This window comes from Phascolarctos cinereus, unplaced genomic scaffold (genome assembly GCF_003287225.1).
Source record: "Phascolarctos cinereus isolate Bilbo 61053 unplaced genomic scaffold, phaCin_HiC Scaffold_9;HRSCAF=440, whole genome shotgun sequence".
In the NCBI taxonomy this organism is placed as follows: Eukaryota; Metazoa; Chordata; class Mammalia; order Diprotodontia; family Phascolarctidae; genus Phascolarctos; species Phascolarctos cinereus.
Window position 1 is genome coordinate 195,713,179 of NW_027556402.1, and position 25,779 is coordinate 195,738,957.

General features: G+C 43.3%; 1 protein-coding gene across 1 annotated transcript in view; it reads left to right on the plus strand.

Moving 5' to 3' along the window:
• The first annotated feature begins 363 nt into the window (after window positions 1-363).
• LRPAP1 (LDL receptor related protein associated protein 1) overlaps window positions 364-25,779 on the plus strand; it is a 46,650-nt gene continuing 21,234 nt past the window's right edge. Inside the window, exons 1-2 of the mRNA XM_020992149.1 lie at window positions 364-651; window positions 14,883-15,027. Of these exons, the coding sequence (XP_020847808.1) occupies window positions 379-651; window positions 14,883-15,027 (418 nt within the window). The 5' untranslated portion in view covers window positions 364-378. The remainder of the gene's footprint in view (window positions 652-14,882; window positions 15,028-25,779) is intronic.

The following is a 25,779-nucleotide window of genomic DNA, read 5'->3' on the forward strand; positions in this document are numbered from 1 at the left end:
TATGCCCCCTACAGGTCACTTTTACCAGTAATATGAAGTGAGAGCTCTGAAGAATGGGATGGAGGCGTGTTCATCCACAGATTCTCATATAAAACAACAAAAAATAACCACAAACTTCTTCAGACAATGAATGGTCAAGCACCTATTTGTAGCTCCACCCCCACAGTGGTTACCATAGCTACTGCAGCCTTGGTGTCCCGCCCCTCGCCAGCAGATGCTTCAGTCGCCTAGGCAACCAACCACGCTCGAGGGAGAGGAGGACGCTATTCCGCTCGGCATCTTGGGTTCTGTAGTTCCCAGGTGGCCTTCCTTTCTCTTGGTGACGTTAATTGGACTACCAGTCCCAGAGGGCTTCGCGCGCACGGGCGCCCCGCGGTCATGCCTGGGCGGTTCCTGGAGCGGAGCGTGGACTTGGGGGGAAGGAAGATGGCGGCGGCGCGGAGGTGCAGGGGACCGGCCTTGGGTGGGAAGTTGCCCCTGAGGCTGCTGCTGGTCCTGGGGCTGGGCTTGCTGTGGGCGCCCTCGAGGAGCTGGGCGCACGGGGGCAAGTACTCGAGGGAGAAGAATGAGCCCGGGGCTCCCCCGAAACGCGAGCCCGGGACCGAGTTCCGGATGGAGAAGCTGAACCAGCTCTGGGAGAAGGCGAAGCGGGTGAGTCGGCCTGTCTGTGAGCATTTATTAAGCGCCCGCTGTGTGCCTGGCGCCGTCCGAAGCGGCCCGGGCACTGGGGCCTAAGATGACCGCCTCCGCAACATCCCAGGGCATAAAGAGGGCAAGGGACCAGTCCGGGGTCACACAGCGGGGAGCAGAGCCCGCGCTTGAACCCTGGCCGGGGCTCATAGGATCCGGAGCTGGAGGAGCCCTTAGAGATTCTCTATTCCTTCATTTTACAGAGAAACTGAGGCTCCAGGGTGGAGGGGCGTGACTTGCCCAGGGTATCCCACGCAGTAGCAGAGCCTCAATTGAACCCAGTTCAGGGCTCATAAGATTTAGCGCCGGAGCAGGACCTCATTTTACAGAGTAGGAAACTGAGACTCGGAGAGGGAAAATTAGTTGCCCAAGGTCACACAGGCAACAGCAAAGACAGGACTCAAACCTTAGTCCAAGGCTCAAAAGTATTTGGGGCTGGAGGGCACCTTAAAGGTCATGCAGCCCAACTCCCTCATTTTGTAGAAGTAGAAATTGTCTCCGAGAAGGGAAGTGACTTTGCGGGAGGCCACACAGCTGGTGGTTGACAAAGGCAGGGCTTTTACCCAGGACTTTAGCCTGGGTCGGGGTGGGGAACCTGCGACCTCGAAGCCACAGGTGTGGCCCTCTAGGTCCTCAGGTGCAGCCCTTTGATTGAATCCAAACGTCTCACAACAAGGGGCAGCAGAACCCCAGGTCTTGTGACCCTCAAGTCTTTATACTGTAGGTGTCAGTCAGTGAGCCACTAAACATTTATTAAGCACCTACCGTGTGCCAGGCACTGTGCTGAGTGCTAGTGTGAAGCAGGAGCCTCAGAAGAGCCAGGAATTAAACACTTATCACCAGCTAACCAAGTATTTCTGTGACTATCTTCACCTGAATTATTTGGCCTCTCTCTCTCTCAGTTTCTTCCCCATCTTAACTCCAGGACATAAACCCATCAAATGCAGGGGGCCCTTTTTTCATTCCATGTCCTCAGTCTCATTTCAGCTTTTGCAACTAGTTGACCCCTTTCTGATCTTCACTTCAGAAACATCACATTCATCAAGTTTTCCCCCTGCCTCTTCATTGGCTACTTCTTCCATCCATTGATGGCTCCTGTTCTCCTCCCAGTCAGTTAATGTCCATGTTTCCTGAAGGTCTGCCTTAGGCACTCTTATCTGTACTCTGTTCTTTGTCTCCTGACAATGTTAATCCCTCTCAGATCTGTCTTTAGTCTGGAATCTGTCTGAGCCCCTAAACTGCATATTCATCTGCCCCCAGGAAAGATACCTCTACCCGAATGTTCCACCAGGCCCTCAAATTCAGCACGTCCCAAACCAAACTTCTTACCTTTTCCTTTAAAGCTGCTCCTCAATTCGGACTTTACTGTTCTCTCTCTCTCAAACCACCATTTTATCTGGTTTCCCATGTCGAAACTTTGGAACTGTCTTTGACTCCTTCCTCTCTTTCACGTCCCGTCTACAGTTAAATTTTATTGATCGCATCCCTGTGATCAAACTGGCCCCTTCCTCTGTTGCCACAGCTGCTACTGTAGTATACCACTCCTTCCTCCAGAAAGCCTTCCCACTCCCTTCCTTGACCTTCTGGTGCTCTAGTCCTTGTTTTGTCCCTCTCTTGTGTACTCATCATGTGTTGTGGCTTTCTGTAGGTGCCATCCAGGACCACCCCTCACCTAGATACAAAAGAATTCCAGAATGTCAGAACTGGTAGGGCTCTAGACACTAGCTAGCCCAGCTGCCTTACTTTAGAGATGTTGCCAACTGAGGCTGTTAGGGGACAAGTAACTTGCCTAAGGTCATACAGCCTGTTGCTGGCAGAGCTGGTCACAAATTTAGGGCTTCTCACTGAAAGAGCCCTGGATGCTTTGAAGAAGAACAGCAAAGAGCCCAGTTTGTGGTGTTTATAAGTAACGGACTTTATTGTAAATAGGAGAGGGTAAAGATTGAAAATTTGAGCTTGTATTTGTGTGGGACCAAGATAACAGTTAATTAAATGTAGAAAACCACAGGATCTCAGAGTGAAAGGGACTCCAGAGGCTCTCTGGTACACTCTTTACCTGGCTAAGGACCCCTTCTGCAGTCACACGGCCCAGCAGGTCTTCATGAGCTTCCTCTTGAAAGCCTGTAGTTACTAGAGTCTAGTAAAAGGGAGGAGGACCCTCCCAGGGGCCCCCATGCCATTCAAACAATAGCAGCTCTCTGTTGTTCTAGACCTTGCTGCTTGTCACAAGCTCTCTTGGGAGGCTGGCATTGCAAAGGTTATTATTTCTCTTTTACCAGTGAGAAAAGTAAGGCTCAGAGAGGTCAAAAATATTGTGTTTTGAGGTCAGGAGAAGAATCTTAACTATAAAGAAACCTTAGGATCAAATGCAGTCAGAGGTATGAAAGCAGTTAAATTAGTAATGATGAGCTCATATCTATATCCCCCTTTAGGTTAGTGAGCAGGTATTGCCACTCTTTTGTAGAGAGGAAAGGGACCAACAGACGTGATTTCTGAAGGTCACGAACAGCTGGCACAGAAGCGCAGAATTGGGGCTGGCGGTAACCCAGGGCCCCTGACCCCAGACTGAATGCTCTTTCTCCTGGCCTTATCATGGGTACAGCAATGTGCCAAGCGTTCCGGGGAGATGGGGGAGGGAGAACCGCATAAATAGAGTTAGAGAAAAATATAAGAGTTCATAGTCACACTGTATGAGGTTCTGTGTTTGGGCTGTAGGAATTCGGAGGAGGGAGTGTGAGCTGCAGGGGTGGATTCTAGTTGGTCCTTGAAAGGTAGATAGGACGTGTAATAGGCAGAGCTAAGTGGGAAGGCTGTGCCAGATGGAGGGAAACCTTGAGAATTAAGGTGGAATCCTGCTTTTGGGACCTTGTACTCAACACACCTGGCCCCTCTGGGCTGCACTTATTTTACTTGTCAACTATGAATAAACAAGACAGATTTGGGGCACAGTAAGGTGACCTCTCTCACTCGTGTGGAGGTAATGATTATTTGAGGTAATGATTACCTCAAATCCCAGCTCTTCAGTCAAAGATTCAAGGCTCTACAGTCATCTCTTACCTCATGCTCCCCAGACAAAAGAAGGGAAGGAATCATAGAATGTAAGAGCTGGAAGGGACCTTAGACATCCACCATTCTAATCCCCTCATTTCTAGCTGAGAAAAACAGACCAAGTGACAGCTACACACCTTTCCTGATTCCTAGGCCGGTGAGCTTTTCGTTGCCATCCCTGTAATGCCTCCCCATATTCTTACTGGGATGGTTTTGAGGCTCAAATGAGCCAAAATGAGTCAAAGCACTTTGCAAACTTTACAGCACTATATCAGCTCCAGTTCTGGCTGTTATTCATTTATGCAGCTTCTCTCTTCTTCAGGCCCATTTAAACACCACCTCTTACGTGAAGCCAACTAAGACTACGTTGATGTCTCACTTTCTTAACTACGTTGGCAGTTTCCCATGCCATGACTGCTTGTGTCCTTTGACTTAGATGAGATTATAAAGCACTTGAGGCCAGCAGCTATACTTTATTCTGCTTTTCTATCTGTCACACGCCCTAAATAGTGCTGGGCAGAGCAGACTGAAATATTAGTATCAGGGTTCTCAAGCGCAGGCCTACCATGCTGAAAAACCTTTGGCTTTATGGCTGATGGTCAACACTGTGTCTGTCTTCTTGGGAACAGCTTCTTCAAAGTTCAGAAAAAGCTCGTCATCAGAAGATTCAGGAGAGGAAATATTTTAGCCACAGATGCTTCTAAATCCATCTGTCAGTCCACAAGTATCTACTGAGGGCCTGCTGTATGCCACGCACTGTGATATAAGCCCTGGGAATTCTAATACCTTCAATATATGGAGGAGTTCAGATTCCAGAGGGAGACAAGGAGGCACATAAAGGCACACAGGATCAATTTAAAGAGAACACATACAAAGAAATATAAAATAGCTCCAGACAAGGTAACTTGAGAGGAGGACACTGACAGCTGCAAGGCTTCAGGAGAGGGGGGTACTTGAGGTGCCGCAATCTGTAGGGGTAGAAGGAGTACCCACACTGAGACATCACAGCACCTAGCTTAGTCTTGGACCCATTGAAAGTATTAACAGTAATAATTCATAGTATTCAGGGCCAGTATTCCTTGGTTCATTCTTGCATTCATTCAGCAACAATTTGTTAAGCCCTTTCTATATTATGACTTTGTGGGAAGGCCTTTGGGTTTATCATAACACATTTACAAAACACATTGCACTATGGAGCTGAGGTCCCTACTTCCAGAGGAGTTGAATTGAATGAACAGCAACCAGCCACATGTACTGAATGCCTGTTATATACAGGTATTATTCATTAAACAAATGTTGATTAAATGCCAAATACTTTGGCTGCGAATGAGAAAATGAGATTCATTAGAAAAGATCCTGAGGTTGGGAAAGATTGAAGGTAGAAGGAAAAGGGGAGGGCAAAGGATGAGATGGATAGATAGTGTCATGTAAACGGCAAATGTGAATTTGTCCAGACTTTGGGAGATAGTGGAAGATAGAAGGGCTTGGTGTGCTGTGGTCCATAGGGTCACAAAGATTCAGACGCAGCTGAACGACTGAACAACAACAAAACAGATTTGTGTACCTAGCCCTCTACTTAGCATCGTGGGTGGGTGTATAAGAAGATGACATGTTCATCTTGAGTTTACAGTCTGGTTGAAGAAACTACTTATGAAATCAGGATAATCACATGTAAAAAATAATAAAATTTTACAAGTATCTGCATCGTACAGTAATAATACACATAGTTTTAAGTCTTGGGGGCATGATAGGACTAATGGACTTGCAATTTAGATCTTTCCTTCCTTTCTGCTACCTTCGTAGAATTTTGAGAATTCGATTCTTGTCCTGGTACTTAAGTACCAGAAGGATGAATGCAATACAGATGCATTTAAAATGACTTTTCATTTTATGGGACTAGGCCAGGAATTATTTGAGGTTTTAATTGGCACTACTACAGGATGCCATCATGGGTTTGTAAATCATGTTTTCACAAATAATTCTTTGCAGCATTTGGGGGAAGGGAAAGTTCCTGATTTACGAAAAGGATTTCATATAACTTAAATTAGTGGCTTTTGCTCAGGAATATGTGTTGCAAGCCTCATCATCATTGGGCTTTAGAGCTGGTGATTCAGCAGTGTAGGGAAGAACAGTCATGATGATTTGTCATATTTCTGTAGTGCTTTATGGCTTACAAAGCCCTTTCCGCAGAAAACCTGGTGAAGTGGACTCTGCTTAGATTCTGTTCATGTATTTGTAGTTTTGCCTTTAAGATTTATTTGTTTTCCTTAAGTGACTTAAAATAGATTTTGCAGTAACACCTGGCAGCCTAAGGTAAGAGCAGCAATGCCACAAGACCTGCTAAGAAGTGCCCTGGATCTTACCCTTGTTGGCAGGACGTGGGGCCCGGGAAGCACAAAGGCTCATTGATAGCTTCTGATTTCTCATGGAGCTAATTAAAAAATGTTAAAGGACAACATGACGTAAAAATGTGGAGAGTATAGCTTTTCTTTTGCTGAGCATAAAGCTCCCCAGAGCAGTTGAGATTGCCCTCTGAATGCTGTTTATTAAGCGTTTCTGGAATCATAATTTGTTGACTCAGATATATGTTGATTCACTTCTTTTGTGTGGGGTGTCATTATATTCCCATTTCACAGTTAAAAAATCTAAACTAAATGGTCAAATAGTAAAAGTAAGCCTGAGTCAGAAAATTAGAGACAAAACTTCGGTATTAAATTTGAAGACTGATGCACAGGCAGCTATGACCATTTACTCAGATTAAGAAGGTCATTAAGAAGACCCTCAGAGGGTCTGATGCAGCCTTCAGCAGTCTTTATTAGCCTTCGTTCCTATGCTGGGCTTGGTAAAAGGGAAGATACAACAGTTTGTGAGATGAAATTCCTAGCTGCAAGTTTATGGCCTCGTAAAGGGACAAGACACAAACACAGGTAACTGTAATTTGCTGTGTTCTAAATAGATGAGAAAGCATTTGTTAAGCACTTGCTATGTGCTAAACACTGGATTCAGACGGAAAAGCAGAGTCAGCCCCTGCTCTCAGGGAGCTCCCATTTTGATGGGGGGAAAGAACATGGATGGGAATTTTGAGCTGCGGGTTAGATGGAAAGTTTCCAGAGTCCTTAGGATGCAGCAGCAAGGTACATGGGAATCCATCCTCTTTTATTTCATTTCCACTGGTAAATCATACCCATTTCTGATTTTGGACCATTTGATAATCACAAGGACTGGTGGGAGACTTTCCTTTTACTCTGTGGCTACTGAGGAATCAGGCTGCAGCCCCTGCCGAAGCAGCTGTGAAAACACCTCTCCACTGCTGCTCCCAGGGCTCTGGGGGATCAGGTTCGTGGACTGTCTCCACTTGGGTGTGAGGAGAGGTCATTTGCCTGGCTTAGCACATGCTGTCTCCTCTTTTCTCCCCCAGGGTGTCTTGCACCTTCACCTACTTTGGCTTACCTGCCCTGGATAAGGGCATTAGAAAAGTGCCAGCAGAATACAGTATGAGGTTAGAAAGGGACAGGTACTGACCTGAGAATCCAGGAAGGCTTCATGGAAGAGGTGGCATCTTGTAGCATTTTTCATCAGCTTCAGAACTAGAAGGAGTTGTAGAGCCTTTGTGAGAAGCCAAGGTCAAAAGCGCGAGACATCTTTTTTTGATGAACTGTAAGCACCTCTTGGGTTGCCCAAGGGAAAGGCCTTTTTCCATTCTTGTAATTTTAATTTTTAATTTATAATTATAGAATTGTAAAATGTTAGAGCTGGAAAAAACTGAAAGGTCATCCAGTCCTCAAACTGCTGATTCTCCACATGTGATACATGAGATCCAGAGAGGTTCAGTGGCTTGCCTCGGGTCACACAGCAATGTGAAGATGGAACTAGGACCAGAACCTAAGTTTCTAACCCCAAGTGCTGTGCCTGTCCACTCACCTCCCAAATAGTGACAATGCACGTCACTTGTACTCAGCGTGGCTCTTCTATTTGAAGAATAGATGCCATTTCAGACGCCTTTCCCACTCTAGAAGGAGTAGTGGACAAGAGAGAAGAGTGTAAAGTGGGTGCTTAGACCATGCTCAGTGTAACATCTGAACTGTATCAAGCTGGGTGGCACAGTGCATAGAGCACTGGATCTGGGAATAGGAAGATGAGTTCATATCCTACCTCAGATGCTTACTAGCTATGTACCTGAGGGCAAATCATTTAATGTAGCTCTACCTCAGTTTCCTCATCCATAAAATGGGGATAATAGCACTTACCTCCTGTGATTGTTTTGAGGATCAAATGAGATAATATTTATAAGGCACTTTGCAAACCTTAAAGTGCTGTATAAATCCTAGATATTATCATCATCATAATCATTCCATAGTAAAGAAAATATGTATTACATCCAGAATTATAAATCCATAGGAAGGCTGTTCCTCTCCCCCCATGGAATTAAATTGGGTTTTGAAGCTCTTATGGGACTATACTTATGCACTGATAGTATTATAACATCTGGAGTTTAAAGAGACATTAGAAAGATACCGCGATTGAATTTGATGATTGAAACTGAGACCCAGAGAGGGGAAGAGAGTTATTGACAGTCATTTTGGGGGAAAGAAAGGGTTCATTATTTTTTTTCTCTTACTACTTTATCCAGTAGTTAACAGCTATTTTACTTCGTATTTAATGTTTGACAGAATCTTTTTACTTAACTAGTTTATAGTAACTAGTTCTTTTAACTTTTAACATATTTTAACTTAATTAACAAGAGGTAAAAAAAATGGATGAGTGCTATGCAGTTAAATTTTAACTATTTGGGAACTTTATCCTTTTTTCATATTACCAATGTGCTCTTAGTTACAAAATGCAGTTCTTGTAATGTCTTTGCCAAGCAGGATAACTATATTTGTCACTTTTGACCTTTAACAATCTTTAACATCTTTAACAATCAGTTTCTGAGAGTTACACAAGAGTGGGATTTTAAGAGCAATGTTAAGTTTACTTTTTTTTTTTTTAATCTAAGAAATGAGTGGTAGTATGCTATAATGGAAAAAAAAATACTGTTCTAGGTGCTGGAAACCAGAAGTTCCATTCCCAGCTTCACCACTAATGATATGACCTTGGGCAAATCACTTGACCTGTTGAGACTCTTGATATATAAAATGAAAAGATTGGGCTAGAATCGTGTAAAGCTCTAAAATTCTTTGATTTCTATAAGTGATGCCACATTAGAAAGAAATCTAGCCTCTAGGATACAGGAAATGATAGTGCCACTGTCCTTTGTGTTGCTCAGACCAATCTGTTTGATGTGTTTCATGATCTAAGTGTCACAGCTTAGTAGGAACATGGAAGGACCGGAGCATGTCTAGAGGAGGGTAACCAGGCTGCTGCCTAGAAGTTGTCATAGGAGATTGGTTGAATAATAAGAATAACTCATTCCCATAGAACTTCAAGGCTTGTAATGCACTTTCCTTATATCCTTTTTGTGAGGTAGGTAGTGCAAGTGTTGTTATCCCTGTTTTATATGAGGAAACCAAGGCTCTGAGAGATCAGTGGCTTGCTTGTGATTCTACCACTAGTAAATAGTTGAGATGGGATTTGTATATGGGTCTTATAGCTGACAGAAAGTGTTCAGAAGAAATCAGAGTGGCGTTGTGGGTGAGTCCATTTTACACATGGCAAATAATATGTGCAAATGCAGCAAGTCAAGGAAAGATGAGCCATACAGTATGACTGTAATACAGAGTGCCAGAAGTAGCAGCATGAAATAAGGTTGAAAAAGTAGAGGTTGTTAGCCCAGCAGGGAAAGCAGTGCAGCTGAAATATCAGGTTGAGAAGGAGTAGGTGGAGTGTTCCAGGAAGTCTCACTGTGCTTCTGCTTGGGTGAAGGCTGGAATCAGCCTGAGTACTTAAGCTGTTAGGGAGCATTTCATTTAACTGATAGTGAATCTCCATATTGAGACTTGCACCTATAATTCTACCCCCGGAGCAGAGTAATTGGTTGAAAGGGAGACAAAGATCTAGACAGAAACTGAGGTAAGTCTGGAGAAGATTGGTTCTGAAGAAGACTTAGAGATGCTTTGATTGTTGTCTTCACAGATTTGAAAGTAATATGGAAAAGAGATCAGACTTGTTCTTTTTGACTCCTTGGGGCCAAACGGAGCCACAGTTATCAAAGAGGCAAATTTAGGCTTGATGTAAGGAAGGACTTTCCAACGTTTAGAGCTGCTGTCCAAGAGTGAAATAGACAGTCCCTGGAGGCAGAAAGTTCCCCCTCATTGAATCCACATGACCATTTGTCAGATGTGTATGGAAGGCATTCTGTGGGGTTTGGGTCGGATTAATAGCAGCCAAGGTCTCTTCCAACTCCAAATGTTCAAAAGGAAGATCATGATGTTCCAAAGGAAGAGGGAAGTCCTCCCCTTTTCCCTTTATGGTTCCCTGACATCAATTACCCTATCAGGAAAAAGCTCAGACAGAGTTCAGGTGTGTCCTGTGTAGCTCCTACAACGAACTTTTGATGCTTTGAGAGATAGTTGGTAATATTAAAGGCTTGCTCACTCCCCAGCTTAGGGCATGGCTCTTGTAAATGTGTGCAAGCTTCGTGGCTGCTGCCCACTATGTACTTCACATTCTGGACGATGGACTGCAGGCTTCGCTTCCCATCTCCGTGATTCACAAAACTAAATTGTTTATGTAGGGCATCAGGTAAGATGTTATTTAATTACAGAGACCCTAATAATAATGATAATAATAATAAAAGCAGTATTTTTCCAGTATATGGGGAATTAGGATGAGAACAGGAAATTGAAATAAATTGGGCTTCATTATCGCAAGTCTGCTTATCAGTCAGGGAACACGATCTGGAGGCTTTTGCAAACCAGAATGAAAATCAGTTAAAATCAGATTTTAAAATTGTTATATAGTATAAATCGATAGACCAGAAGGGTTTCATACTTGGCAGCTATGTCGAATTCTGCTTGGCCCAAGCCTGTGTTGCATTTTCCTGCCTTGGATGCCCCTCTGCTGTACAAACCCTGCTCTTCTAAGGCCTAGCCCAGGTTCTTCCCCTTCTAGCAAAACCATTCCTGAAGATCCCATCTGCAGGTGATCTCTTTCCCCTATCTGCCTTTGAGCACTCATCTAGCACTTCTCATGAAATAGCAGTGCAGTACAATTTAATACAACGAGATTTGGAGGCAGATGTTTACATCCTGGCATCACCACTTAAATTAGCTCGGTGACCTTTAGTGAGTCACTTCACCTCAGCCTCAGTTTTCCTATTCACAAAATAGAGATAATAATACCTGCCCTGCCTCCGTCATAGGGTTCCTGTGAGTATTAAATGAAACAATGAATGTGAAAGTGCTCCATAATCCTGAAAAGCCATGTAAACATAAGTAGATTTTTTAAAAGTCAACAACAACCCTTTATTCAACACCTACAAAGCAGCACTAGGTGCAGTAAGAGGGAGGATAGAAGATTTATTTAAAGAAGTGGTCCTTGTGGTCAGAGAGCAAGCCTCAGGTGTATAGAAGGCTAATGCAAATGCAGGGGCAGCTAGGTGGCATAGTGGATAGAGCACCGGCCCTGGAGTCAGGAGGACCTGAGTTCAAACGCAGCCTCAGACACGTAACACTTACTAGCTGTGTGACCCCGGGCAAGTCACTAAACCCCACTGCCTAGCCAAAAAAAAAAGGCAAATGCACAGGCAGCCTTGCCTTGTGCCCCATAATGCGTGGCCAGTGCACTAGAGAAATACACAGCACACACTGGGAATTTACAAGTGAGCAGGGAAAAAGTATGTGAAAGGACTGACATTGGAGTTGAACTTTAAAACATTTTTGTAACTTGTGTGAGGCCTCAAAGTATGTCAGAGGAGGTGAGTAAGTTAGTAAGAAAAGGTAAGAGCCAGTTTTATTCACCAGCTCCTTCCTTTCTAGAAGAGCTTAAGTGTAGCCCCTCTGGAACATGTGAGTTTAAGGAGAACTGAATCCTGACAGCCCTCTCAGGAAGAGAGGAGAGCACTAAAACATGTCTATGGCTAGCTGAATGAATTGGTGTTTTAACTGGGATCATTTCAGCTTGACTATTTAAGTGTTGGTGAGTGCTGACCAAGGTTGGGTGGGCCAAGTGCTGTTCACAGTAACTGGCCAAGAGATCTGTTGGCTTTCTTAAGGTAGCTTCCAGTCAAGCAGTGAAATCCTGTCATCAGCATTGGAAAGGATGCCTGACATGGTTGCTTTTAGCAGCAGGAAGTGCATCCTTATTTTCATTTACTGCCTTGTGGTGTTAGTGTTTTTCAGCTCTATATATTTTCTCTCTCCAGCTAGATTTGAAACACCGTAAGAGTAGGGAATTGTATCTTATGCCACTTTTTATTCCTCAGAATGCATAGCTGTGCTTTCTGCATTGTAGATGCTCAATAAATATTTATGCATTGATTCAGTCAGGTATCAGCTTTCCCTGCTTCTGCAGAGGCGTTAGCAGACGTCCCTCTGCAGATGGAGCAGCATGTGGAAGATCGAAGTGGGCAAATTCAGGGAAAATTCTTAGTAGAGACAGGAAGTGTTGGTTGTTCCAGACAAAAGGGAACCAGGATAAATCTCAATTCTTGATTAAAAACAAAACAAAAATGTTTTCTCTATCTGCTTTGGTTTATTTAGAACACAGATTTAGGATTAAATTGACAATCACCAAAATGTATTCATGGGCACATAATGTCACATTGTTATCATGAGCTTTATATATAGCTGTGCCACTCAGCATTCGCAAAAATTGCTACACCAGGAACTAGAGCATTTGCCTTGATACAAGAGCCATTCCTTTCTCAAGAAAAGAGCTCAGAGGCAGACTGGCCAGTGGCTGTGCTAAATGACCCTCTTCCAAGGCCCAAGGAGCTCACCAGGACAGTGCCCAGTATTCTAGAGGTAGTCTGTCCAAGTAGAGGGAGACAGTGACTGCCTTTGCTGTAGACGCCTTATTGTTCTTCATGCAGCCTTTGGATGAGAAGGTTCCGTGGTCTCCAGCAATGGAGAGGATCCCTGAAAGCTACCAGCCAGGTGATCTCCTGCAAACTCTGTGTCATTAAAATAAATACAACCCACACTGATAAGCTAATATTTTAGTATTTGATGGATTTATGAATGAAATGTAGCATTTCTTTAATTTGCTACTCTCATAGACTCGTGGGATTTAAAACTGAAAGATCATTGATCTCAACTGCTTGGTTTTCTTTTTTTTTTCAGAAACTGAGGCCCAGGAAGATTGTAGAATCATAGATTTAGATATGAAAGGGACCTGGAAGTCCATGCTTTCCATCCTCCCTTTCTTTACAGATAAGGAAACAGAGGCCTTGCTGAGGGTCACGTAGAAATAAGAGGCAGATCTAAGATTTGAACCCAGGTCATCTTCACCTCCAGTCCAGCACTTTTTACACTACATTGTGTGCCCTGTACAGCGCCTCTCAGTGCCCCAATTTTCACCTTGATCATTTGTGATAGTGGAAAAGCAGAGAAGGATTTGCTTGCCCAGCAGAGGGTTGGTAGCTCTTTTCCCTGTAGCTTGCCCCTGATTTTGGTTTTGTTGTGTTTCAGTTAGAGATACTGACCTTTGACTGACTTGAGAGAACAGCAGAGCACAACACAAAAGGGTGTATGTTTTTACTATGTCAGTACAGTGACCAGAATGGCATGTGAAGCATAGAAGACTGGATTGTTAACTTCCTGAGGAGAGGGAGTAAGAAGTCTCCCCAAAGTGAAAAGAACTATCGTAGGATCGTAGATTTAGAACTAGAAGGTATCTCAGAGGCCATGCGGTCCAAGACCCTCATCTTACAGATGGAGAGACTGAGACCTTCTGGAATCTCGGTGACTTGGCCAAGGTCTCAGGGGTAGTAGGCAGCAAAGCCAGGATTCAAATGCAGATCCTCTGGTTCCAGGGCCTGTGCTCTTCTGGATTTATCTCCAAGGAAGAATCTAAGGCAAGGCTCCATTCATTCATTGAGTAAATGCTTGTGATCACCGTGGACATACAAAGCCAGTAGTCCCTTTAGAGAAGAAATGAATTTTGTCCCATTTCGGTGCATCTCATCCAAACAACACCTGCATGCTGTCATTCTGTGAGTGTCTGAAAACACCTTCGAGATGGCACTGTACTAAGCAGCAGCAGGAAGACAGGGATGTGCCCAGTGGCCTTCTTGTCTCCTCCAAGGTGTCAGCTTCCTGCTGGGTGGGAATTTGCCTCATCAGCAGTGGAGGAGAGCTGGAATTCATCCTTATCTGAGAAGAGCCAGGAAAGTGTGTAAAGGGGAGCTGTATCCTAGGCTTGCCCTAGAACAGGGAGTGTGCACCCTCCCTTTGAAGGACGCCTTCCCGGGAGGCTTTCCCAGGCTTCCTTCATCAGAGAGCCATTCCTCTGAGGTGATCTCCTGTTCAGACATAACTGTTTGCATGTTGTTGCTCCTGAGAGCGGGGACTGTCTTTTACCTTTCTCTTCATCCGCAGTGCTTAGCACAGTAGGACTGTGTCCATAGTAGGAGCTTAATAAATGCCAGTTAACTGACTGATCAGGAACTGTCACTATATGTCCCCTTTTCTTCATTTCTAGAATCAAATTCAAGAAAGAGCCTGCTTCCTACATTTATCTGATACAGTAACCATATCAGCATATATGTGAATAGTTAGTAGTCACCTAGAAAATTAACAGCTAAATTCCCTTCTGCAAGTCAACAGAACTATACCATACCAAAAATTCTCCTTGAAAATGTTAGGAGAAAAACTGTCCATCTGAAACCCGTACTTGTGAATACAGCCACATAGCCATCACTTTGGGGTGGGCCTCAAGATCTTCCCTGGGGTAAGCTTATCTGACATTGTTAGTTTAGGATGTGAAGAGAGTTGCGCAGATTGCACCCTTTCCAGTATCCTGATTTTATTTTCTGTTATATATTTGTTTTGCTTCAATCACTGCAGTGTCTAGGTGCTTTTGAAATGTATTGCCTGTGACAGTAAATTCATATTTTTCTTCTAATCTTTCAATATCTGTTATAAAATTTCATCCACTATCAATTTTCTCCCAAGCTAGCATAGTTTAGCAGCAGTGCCAAACATATTGCGTGCCTGGTTAAACTACAGCTGGTTATCAAATCTTTCTGTGTTTTCATTTCACAGCTTCATTTTTCTCCTGTAAAAATGTCAGAGCTCAATGTTGATCTGAAGATGCAAGAAAAGGATGAACTCAACTGGAAAAAAATGAAGGCTGAAGGATTAGATGATGATGGAGAAAAAGAAGCAAAACTTATCCGCAATTTCAATGGTATAAAGGGCTTTCTTATGAGGAATATCTTGCTGGCCTGTTATTTATAATTCAGAAAATGCCACTGATAGCATCTTGGGCTGCCTTCACAGAAGGAGAGTGGCCAGACCACAGGAAGTAATATTCTCCCTGTCCTCCATCCTAGTCAGAACACATCGTCCCTGTTGTGTTTACTTCTGGGCACCGCAGTGTCAGAAGAATATTGACAATCTGTGCTCAAAGAGGATGAACAGCGTAGTCAGGGTTCTGGGAATCTTGTCATTAGGGGAACAATTTAAGGCACTTGAGATGGTTAATTTAGAGAAGAGAAGGATTAGCCATCTTCAAATATTTGAATTTGGAAACATGGGCCGAGCCAACTTGAACCTCTCTATAAGAGCTGATTTTCAGTGCAAGTACTTATACCCTAGAAATCAGCAAACAGTTACAAATTGGAGTTTTATTTATTGTCTGTTGATGGTCCAGATTTAAAAATGTTAGTAATGCTGATTAAACTTAAAAATGGTGGAGGTCCTTTTTTTAAATTTTTTTTTTTTTAGAGAGAGCCTTTTGTTAAGGCTTTACTAGCACACCCTTGGCATACCCTTGGCTAATTAGGGCCCAATTTGTAAAAGTTCAAGTGGGTCAGGTTTCGGTTCATTTATAAGAAAAAAGTATCTCTTGGACTATGTAGTTAACTTCTGACATCTGGATTTGTTCATCAGTAGAATGGGTTGGCTTATCAGGTAGTGAAATTCCTGTCATGGCAGTCATTCTAGCTGGCTGGCTGTAAGGGGTACTGTAGAGAGGATCCCTGTGTGGAGCAGGAGATAACCTCAGACATCCATTCCTAAACTAAGCTTCTGTAATTGTCTTTACTTTCTTCAGATGTGGTTAAAGAGGTAAACAATTGTCTTAGAGCTCAGTGATTTGCGTGGGCCACAAGGTAAATCCACACATTGCCACCCCCTTCTTGGCCACATTGTGCTGCCTATACTGTCCTCCAGGGAGGAAGCTTAGCTTTATAAACCACAAGTCAAGCAACGGACTGTTAGCACCTACTGGCCACTCTTCTCAGAAGTGTTCAGGGTTTTGTTTGATTCTTCGCTTGCTGGCCAACAGAAGGTGGGCACGCTTTAAGCCAGAAGCAGCCTCAGATTACGTCATGAGAGAATGTTAGCGCTGACACATCTGTGTGTCTCTGAAAAGCAAGATCATCGTTTTGAGAGCAGCGTCATTGAGTCCCAGATGGAGCATTTCTTGGTTAGAAGTGGGATAGGGGGCACAAAGGAGGAGGTCCTGCAGAGGAGACAGACTTCACATATCAAGGGGCTTTTTGGTAGGAAGAAAAAAAGTAAACTCTGGCAAGAGGACTTAGAACTTGGACTCAAGTTCCGAGTCCTGGTTCTAAGAATGGCCACTTTGGCCTCTCTGGGCCTCAGTTTCCTATTTATAAAATCTGATATTAATACTTACTCTACCTCTCCTATAGAGGGTTTGTGAGAAAAGCACTATAAAGCCTAGTGTTATAAAATCAGATAGTTGTAGACAGTGATATTGGAGGTCAAATGCCTTACATATAGTAAGCACTTAATAAGTATTTGAATATTTTAATTTGAGTTTGTAGAAAAGTCATGGTTTTTTAGATTTGGAAGAGAATTTAGAAATCATCACAAAAACAGGAGTTTCTTGTAACTTCCCTTAGAGCCAGTGTTCTTGGTGTCATGGGTCTCTTTGGCAGTCTGGAAAAGCCTGTGGACCCCAAAGGCAGTTAGGTGGTGAAATGGGTAGAGCGCTGGGCCTGGAGTCAGGAAGACCTAAGTTCAGATTCAGGCCCCAGACACTTACTAGTTGTGTGATCCTGGGCAAGTTACCCAACTTCTGCCTTAGTTTCTTCATGTGTAAAATGGGTGTAAAAATAGTACCTGCTTCCCAGCGTTGTCATGGGGACCAAGTGAGATAGTCATAAAAGTACTTAGTATAATACCTGGCACAGAGTAGGTGCTTAATAAATGCTTGTTTCCTTCCTTCTCAGAATAATGCTTTTAAGTGCTTAAAATAAAATACTGGATCATAAAGGAAATTAAGCATATTGATATAAAGGTGTAATTTTTGTTCCCACCTAAGTTAATTGATTCTATGAGATTTATTGATGGAAGTCGCCTCTGCCTAGAGCTAGTAACGTGGCTTCTGCTGAGAAGATGTAGTGATGAGGAGCTCATTACTTGCACAGGTCTCCCATTTTTTTATACCTCTCATTGTAAGGAAATTCTGAAGGGGTTGAGCTAGGTCAGTGGTTCTTGAACATTTTTTGCTTGCAGTTAAGTACAGCAACTTCATTGTGAGGGATCGTGGCACCGAGCATTTACACTGATCATGCTTTGGGAGGTTGGGAGATTCATAAAGGCAGTTTCCCTTTAAATACAGCAGCCATTTTTGTTGAGCCTTTTGCAGATTGACATGTTTTGGAGTTGGTGCATAGATGTAATAAGCAGGTTTTGTTTATTTTGTGAATATTATACTTAGTGTGCTCTATATTCTAGATGAAATTTATATTAAAAGTCACTGGGGCAATACAGGGAGCCCCTGATTTTCTGGACTGCTTTCCCTGAAGCTAGTTGTGCAGTCTGGCCCCTTGCCCGAGGGCATGTGTTGTATTTTGTGAGATAACACCTCCAGCATCTCCTTATTGGCCTCTGTGATTCATGACAGAGGACTGGCTTTTTGAGCTCATAGGAAACACTCTTGTAGAGCAAGCTCTGCCCTTCTAGTAGGCTGTAAAGGGAGCAGAGCCAAAAGAAAGACAGCTCCTCTCCCCTTTAGGGGCACATCCATCTACAGCTTTCCTTTGGACTCAGTTTCTTTATCTGTAAAGTGGGGATAATGCCTGCAGTGCCTGCCTCAGGAATGTTGTGAAGAAACAATGAAGTAATGTGTGCAAAGCACTTTATAAAACCTCAAAATTTATTCATATGAATCAGAGAATGTTAGGCTATACATCCTTCCCATCTTATACTATGCATTCGATTTTTTTTAATGAGTACAGGACTTTACATTTATCATTATAAAATTTGATTGTTATATGCAGCTATATTGAATATCCATTCAAAGCTGTGAAGATCCTGTGGGATCCTAATCCATCATTTAGCTTGTTGGTTTTGTTATAGTTGATAAGCGTGTTATCTACGACTTCAGGTTGTCAAAGTATTGAACAGAACAGGGCCAACGAGAGCCTTGTGGCATGCCACCGGAGACTCCCTTCCAGATTAATGCCAAATATCATCAGCACTTTGGGGGGGTGTAGTCACACAGCCAGTTATGAATCCATTCCACTGTAGCGATGATTACTGACATTTATAACAATACTTTATGGTTTGTAAACCAGTTTCCTTTCAACAGCCTATGAGGAAGATAGTACAAGTTTAATCTTCATCTGGTAAACAAGAAAACTGATGTTCAAAGGTAAAATGCTTGTCCATGTTTAAACAGCTCCAAAGTATCAGAATTAGGATTCATACCAAGGTCTGCTACCTCCAGATCCATTGTGTTTTCCACTAACCTGGCTTCCCTCTACCACCATCCAGCTTACATGTCTCATACACAAGGATACAATGTAAAGATACTAAGTGCCTTTGGGAAACCCTTTTGTCTATAGCAAAGGTTCATAATGTGGGGCTGGAACTTTTTTAATATATTTTTAAAATATTCTAAGGATAATATTTTCATAGACTTCACCAGACTGTCAGAAGAGGAGGAGGAGGAGGAGTTGTCTGTGACGTAAAAAAAGATTAGGAACCCATGGTATATAGCATACCTTTCCATTGCCACAAGATCCTCCTACCAAATTCTGATAAGACCCTTGAGATCATATTTGCCTATTATATTAAAATTTCAGGTTCATTTTGTATAATACCTAGGTCCTATGTCTTGCCATGTGACTATAAAGTATTATTTCTGACACTCTTCAAAGTCCTTTTATGCTGAGAATTATTGGACATATACCTATGTTTTCTACATTATACTTAATCTTTTCTGGGCATTTTTCTCCTTTGCCCTCCATTTCCAATTTAAACTCATCTTGATCAAATCTCTCTTTTTTTTTTCTTTTTTTGGCAGTTGGGGTTTAGTGACTTGCCCAGGGTCACACAGCTAAGTAAGTGTCAAGTGTTTGGTCTGAGGCTGGATTTGAACTCAGGTTCTCCTGACTTCAGGGCCAGTGCTCTATCCACTGCACCACCTAGCTGCCCCTTGGTCAAATCTCTAGCCACCCTTTTTCTTCCTAATCTTTGTGAAGTATCCTCTCTCCCCCCGGTCAAGAGCTCATCGTTGGGGTTAAGCCATTTTCAACAAAAATAACAGCTTATTCTTTGACATCATTTACATATCCAATGTTTTTTCCTGCCCTTTGTCTTCCAAAAAGTCCTTAACTTTCATTTAAAAGATTGAAAATACCATCATCAAAAGGTCTCAGGTTAATTTCCCAAGTATATACATTAAAAATGACATTTTCTTTAGGTTAATTTCCCAAGTATAGACGTTAAAAATGACATTTTCTTTGAATAGGAAACAAGTTTGTTCTGTATTCATCTCCTTCATTAACAGTATCCTGGTACTTTACAGGGTTCTATACACTGGCCTTCTAAGAAGTTGTGGCTTCTCAAAGGAGTTTATTTTGATACAGTTCAGCAAATTCAATTCAGCAAACGTCTGTTAAGAGTCTGCTATGTGTTGAGCTCTGTAAGGCTGACAGTCTGGTGGAGCATAACAGATAGATAAGCAAAATACACAATAATACATAATAAGTACATTAGAGATGTACAGAGCAAGGGCTGGGTTAGGGCCAAGACCAAATGAAAACTTTCCAGACCACCTGTGCCTCCCAAAGGAAACTTCACTCATTATTCACATTTGTCATAGAACACTGTCTTGCCCTCCCCTTTGCCTCCTTAATCCTCCATCTAGATCATAAGTATTTGTGTACATGTCTTCTCATTCTCCTGTTCTGTAAGAGTGTGTTCCAGTGACAGTCCAGTTTGGGTGGAACTTAGAAAACATATATAATGGAGTCATGTAAGGTGGTGGTTGTGAACAGTGCTCCTTGGATGCCTCTCCTGTCAGATCTATTCTAGAGGATACAAGGTAGAGCCTTCTAACACTCCATTTTTAGCCACAAATGCTATCCAGCCTAGCTAATGGCTTTGGTAATGGCTACCTAATGGCTCTAAAGCTATATTTGCCTACTGGTATTAAAATCTCAATTTCACTTTGATTAAATGCCTAATTACGTGTATTGTCTGTCACACTCCCTATTGTCTGTAGTTTTGAAATAGATTCAGTTTTATCGAACATGTTTTCCACCATGCTTAATGACTCAATAAAGGAGGCCCACAAAGCAGCCGCGTAGAAGCAACAACAGGGCAACCGACAGAATAAATGAACAAAACTGAAACCCGTTCACTCTGATTATAACCAAAGCAGGATGTTTCCAGTGGACCCATCAAAGGGGCAGGAAATAGCTGGTCAGCTTCTCCTTTACCCATCAGGAAATCTGCACGTCCTGGTGTAGCGCTACACAAAGGGAGGCGGGAGCTTGGCCGAGGGCTTAGCCACCACTCACACCTGGCTGTCAGTGAGGACTTCAGGTCCAAGCTTTCTCTGGGGTCAGTCTAGAGAAGGAACAAGAGATGAGGAGGCTATTGAGAGTGATTCAAGACAGCGTCATATTGTGGACATTATTGGTGTTGGAAGCCCTGGCATTGAACCCTAGGTTTGCCACTTACTGGCTGTGGTGGTGTGGCACTGGCCACGCCTCAGCTTCTACATCCATAGAAAGGCTATGGAAAGGAGGAGCAAAGACCAGGCCGTCTCTGAGCTCCCCTACAATTTTAAGTCCTTTGATGCTGTAGTATTAAAAGTCTCCCAAATGTATTAGATAATATTGTAACCTGAGACTTACCTTGCAAGAGGATACTTTAGGGGAAAAAGAAACCATGTTGGTTGGAAGGTATCATTCAAACCTTTTCTGATTTACTGAAGCAAAAGAAAGTAAGGACAGTAAGTGTTTATTGCTTTCTGATGCATTGTAGTAGAAAGAGTGCTAGCTATGAAGTCAGAAGGAACCTGGATCCCAAATATACTTTAACTCTTATGACTGGTATGAATATCACATCTCTGAGCCTCAACTTTCTCTTCTCTAAAAAATGGGAATAATAATACCCATAGGGCCCAGTCTATTTTTGGTATCCCTAGTAGAGTGCCTGGCATATAGTTGGTGCTTAATAGATGCTTGTTGCCACATTGATTCTTGGAATCTTTGTTATAGGGTATTAGCAACAAATAAGCTGTATGGATGGTGACATCCTCCAGATGTTCGTAGCAGATATTTTCCGAAACAGAACTCATCTTTCCCCTAAAGCTTCTGGTCTTCCCTGCTTTCCATACTCAGGCTGGCAACCTCAGTACAATCCTCAACTTCTCCCACACCCCACGTCTCCAGCCTCTTGCCAAATCATGTCATCTCTGCCTTCACAGTGTCTCCTATGATATCTCCTGATCCCCTCTCACCTGTTACCTAGGCTATTGCAGTAACCTTCTGTCCAGCTGTCTTCAGTTTTCAATCCATTCCAGTGTGTCCTCCACTTAGCTGCCAAAGTAATTTTTCTAAAATGCATGCCTGACAGTGTCAGGCTCCCTCCTCAGTAAGTGTCAGGGGCTCCCTGTTACTTTCAGGATCAGGTATGAAGTCCTCCACTTGGCACTTACTGACATTTACATCCTGGCTCCTTCCAGCTTTTCCAGTGTCCTCCTTTCAGGTTACAATCTGGCTCCAGTGACCGCATTGCTGTGCTCTTCTTTCCTCCCCATCTCAGGACCTTTGCCCTGGCTATCTGCCATGCCCTTTAACTCCCTGGGCTTCCTTTAAGACTAGCTGTTACCTTAGCTTCTGTAGCATGTTGGGAAAGGAACCTGAGGCAGAAAGACTCAGACAAAGATTCTGAGCAGCAGGAACAAAAAAGACATCAATCTATAGGCATCTCTCTGCCTCCATCCTGGAGCTTTTCTGTGTTACTTAGAAGGACAGGAACCAAAGCAGATGAAGGTAAATGGGAACACACCTGGTTAGAGCTGAAGCAAGGGAGCTAATATAAGGATACTTTAATAGATTAAGGGAGACAGAAACTAAAGATGCTGGTGAGGGGTTGATTAGTCATAGGAACATATATTTAGAACTAGAAGGAACCTTGGAGGTCTTAATCTAATCCCCAGATTTTATAGAAGAGGAATGAGGCACTGAGAAGTTTAGGGACTTGCTCAGTGTTACAAGTGAATTCCAGAGCCAAGATCTGAATCCAGGCCCTGTGACTGAAAAGCAAGTGCTCTTTCCAGTACAACATATTGCCTCTCAAGTCTGAGAGGATATAGGAGTGAACAGGATTGAGATACGAAGGACTCCTCTTCTGACTCAAGAAAGAAGGAAGAAAAAGGATGCACGTAAAATATTTTCATACCATCAGAATCCTCTCCCAAGGAATTATATCCCGTTTTTGGACAGTCTAGATTGCTAGGGAGTTTTTCCTTATACTAAGCTGAAATCCATCTCCCTTACAAGGAGGTTACCCTTTGGCTCTGCTTCTGTCCTCCAGGGCCAAAGAGAACAAATGTAAACTTTTTTTCCTCGTGACAGCCCTTGAATTATTTGAAAGTGACCAGCTCCTGTTGTCCTTCTAACATGGAGAAAAGGAAAGCTCTTACTTGCTAATTTCAGTCTGTCCAGTGAAGTAAAAGGCAAAGTCATGTGTATGGATGTGTATGAAGGAGGGCAGAATCGAGATCTCTGGAAGAGTGGTCATTTATAATAGCAGTTACAGCAGCATGTGTTTCAGGGAATCAACAAGCAGTAAATAAAAGGATTGCCAAATGCTACTGAGGTGAGGTAGCAAGAATTTCTCATAGTCCAGGTCAACTCTACTCGTAACTTTCTTCATCTGTGTTATATGGCTTAAGTAGGTGTGGAGAAAATGAAATTACTGAAGCCATTTAGGGCTAGAGAATGAACTGACAAGTTTAAAGGGAAGTGTGGAAACCATAGTTATTGGTCAGGATAACATTGAAATGTCTGGGAAGTCAGAAGACTGAATTAACAAGGCCAAGATCACATGGTTTACATCAATAAGTTGGTATCAAAGTGATTAGAAGAAAAGTTTTTTGTGAGAGAAGAAACCTATCAATGTCTTTATAAAGGGAGTAGTAGCAGCACTAGTATGGAAAACTATCACCAGGTTTCTGCTTAACTTTTAATCTTAAGAAATTAAGATATTTGAGGCCATTTTACAAGAGCAAGACAACCTACACACACCACTTTCTTTTCAACCTTCTGCTGGTATTTGCTCCTTTTCTCTTTCCACTTTTTGATTCCTTTAAACTCCTGTGATCACTAGCACCTGCTGTTCTTTCCATAGTACAGCCTTCCCCCAGACCTCTCTACCCTTGCTTTCCCTCAGGGGCCAGTCAAGTCAATTCATTTTGACTCAGAACATTTACTGGGCACCTGCCTACTGAAGAGCACCAGTGGCTAGCCATGTAATGCACTTGTTGTGGACAAATTCCCATTTATTCTTAGGCGTGTCCTCGCCTATGCCTTCTACCTTCATCGGATTTTTTAAATACTGCTTAGTTTAATGCAGAAATAACAGTAGGTACAATAAATTTGTGAAACTTGGGTTCTTTTATACAGAAGTATTTCTTATTCACATGCAGTCCAGTACCCACCCCAGCCATCATCTGTGCAAGGGTACGAGTCAGGGTCCTAAATGTTCACCATAGGATGTCAGTCCACCCTCCCACATGGCTGGCAGCTGAAGCACGTGGACTCCTCTTTAATCAGCAACACAATGCCAACTCTTTGGGCACTCCTCAGCTAATTCGGCCATTAATTGGCTACAATCCAGCCCTTGTCAAAAGCTCACTGGGATACTGGGATTTGGGGAGTAGCCTAATGGACACATTAGTTGTGCATTCATTCCTCTGTGTTCTCTGTTAAATTGGATCATCTGAACATACCACATCCTCGCTGAATTCTTCACTGTTGTCGCGGCGTTAAGCTTTGAGGCGGTGCCCTCAGCTTTTAGGGAGAGGTTCAACATTTTAAAATGCTTGTCTGACAAATGTTTCTGTGTCTTTTGCAAAACCATTCATTGTGTTAACCAACATCTTGTGTTCAGTTCAATTGAAGCAGCTTTGATTGTGCACCTGCTACTCGTGTGGTGCTTTTGTGTTAGGCCTGTGAAGCCCCTGTCCTCAGGAACTCTCCCATCTTCTGGGAGAGATGAGGCAGAGTGAGGATTCAGGCTGGAATGTGACAAGCAGAGAAGGATGCAGGTTGGGGAAGGAGGAGTCACTTCTAGCTGAGAACTGGGAACGTAGGCACTGCACCCAAGGTGGGCCTTGAAGGAAGAGATGGATTGAAGTAGGCAGGGATGTGGCTAACGTAAAGGTCTGTGTAATGCATGTCTCCTGGAGTTCAGCATGTCCTGTGAAAGCTCATCCGCCTCAATGGCTAGGAGCTTCCTTTTGTGAGGCAAATGAGAACTGACTAACTCGACGTGCTTCCCTGAGCCCTCAGGAAGCTCAGCTGTAGTCAGTTCCCACCTGCAGTAATCAACTCTTCCAGGTGCCAAGTGAAACTGTTCATCTCATCTTTTAATTTTTTTGACCTTTATAATTTTATAGGTATATAAATCCATTTTGGAAACAAGCAAGGTAGAAACAGGTATCATTTCCTGCCCACACTTAAATGCCGCTTCCTCTGTGAACTCTTTATCTTCTGTATCTCCCCCAGAACCTAACACAGTACTCAGAATACGGGAGGCACTTAACAGACGCTTAGTGGGTGACTTGGCAAGTCTTCTTGTGGGAAAAAGGATTAGACTTAGCCTATGTGAGTCGAAAGAGATCTGGGAGTAATGACAGAAGGCATTAAGGTCCTACTGGGTGCTCAGAACACAAAGGGAAGTAAGACCTGCCCTCAAGAAGCTTACGAAGAGGGGGAGTACACACACAATTGTTTTGGATCCAGACTTGGTATGTCAGCATAGAAGTCCCAGGGGAGGGTGTTTCCTCTATCACTTCAGAACATGCCGATGCGTTCTCAGAGCTCAGACTGCCTGGGGTCACGCGGCTGTTACGTGGGCCTCAGCATCCTGCCTTCAGAGCCTGTTTTCTTATTCTCCATGACTCTTCACCCTGTCTCTCAGTACAGAGTAGCTATGAAAGAGATCACCTGGTTTGATGGGGGCAGGACCCGCATGACTGGGGGAATCTGGACCGGCTAGATCTGGTCCAGTAGGGTGGGAGATAATGCTCTCTCTGAGCCTGAAAGGAGGCCAAGGCTGAGACAGGGGAAGAGCCTTCATTGCAGACAGGGAGGGCAGCCTGTACGGAAACACCAGGGCCAGAGACAGAGTGGTACTTACAGTGAAAAGCAAGGAGTCCGTTTTGATTGGGACACAGGAAAATATATGTGAAGAGTCTGGCGCTGGAGGAGCCCCAAGGAGGTGGTGTGCTGGACAGAGCAAACCTGTCCACCTCTCTGGGACTCAGTTTCTTTAGCTGTGGAATGAAGGGGTTAGAGTAGATAACCTTGTTAGACAGCAGGTGGTTCAGTGGACAGAATGCTGGGCCTAGAGTCAGGAAAACCTGAGTCTGATTCTAGTCTCAGACTCTTATTACCTGGATTACCCTGGCAAAGTCATTGAACCTCTCTCAGACTTAAAT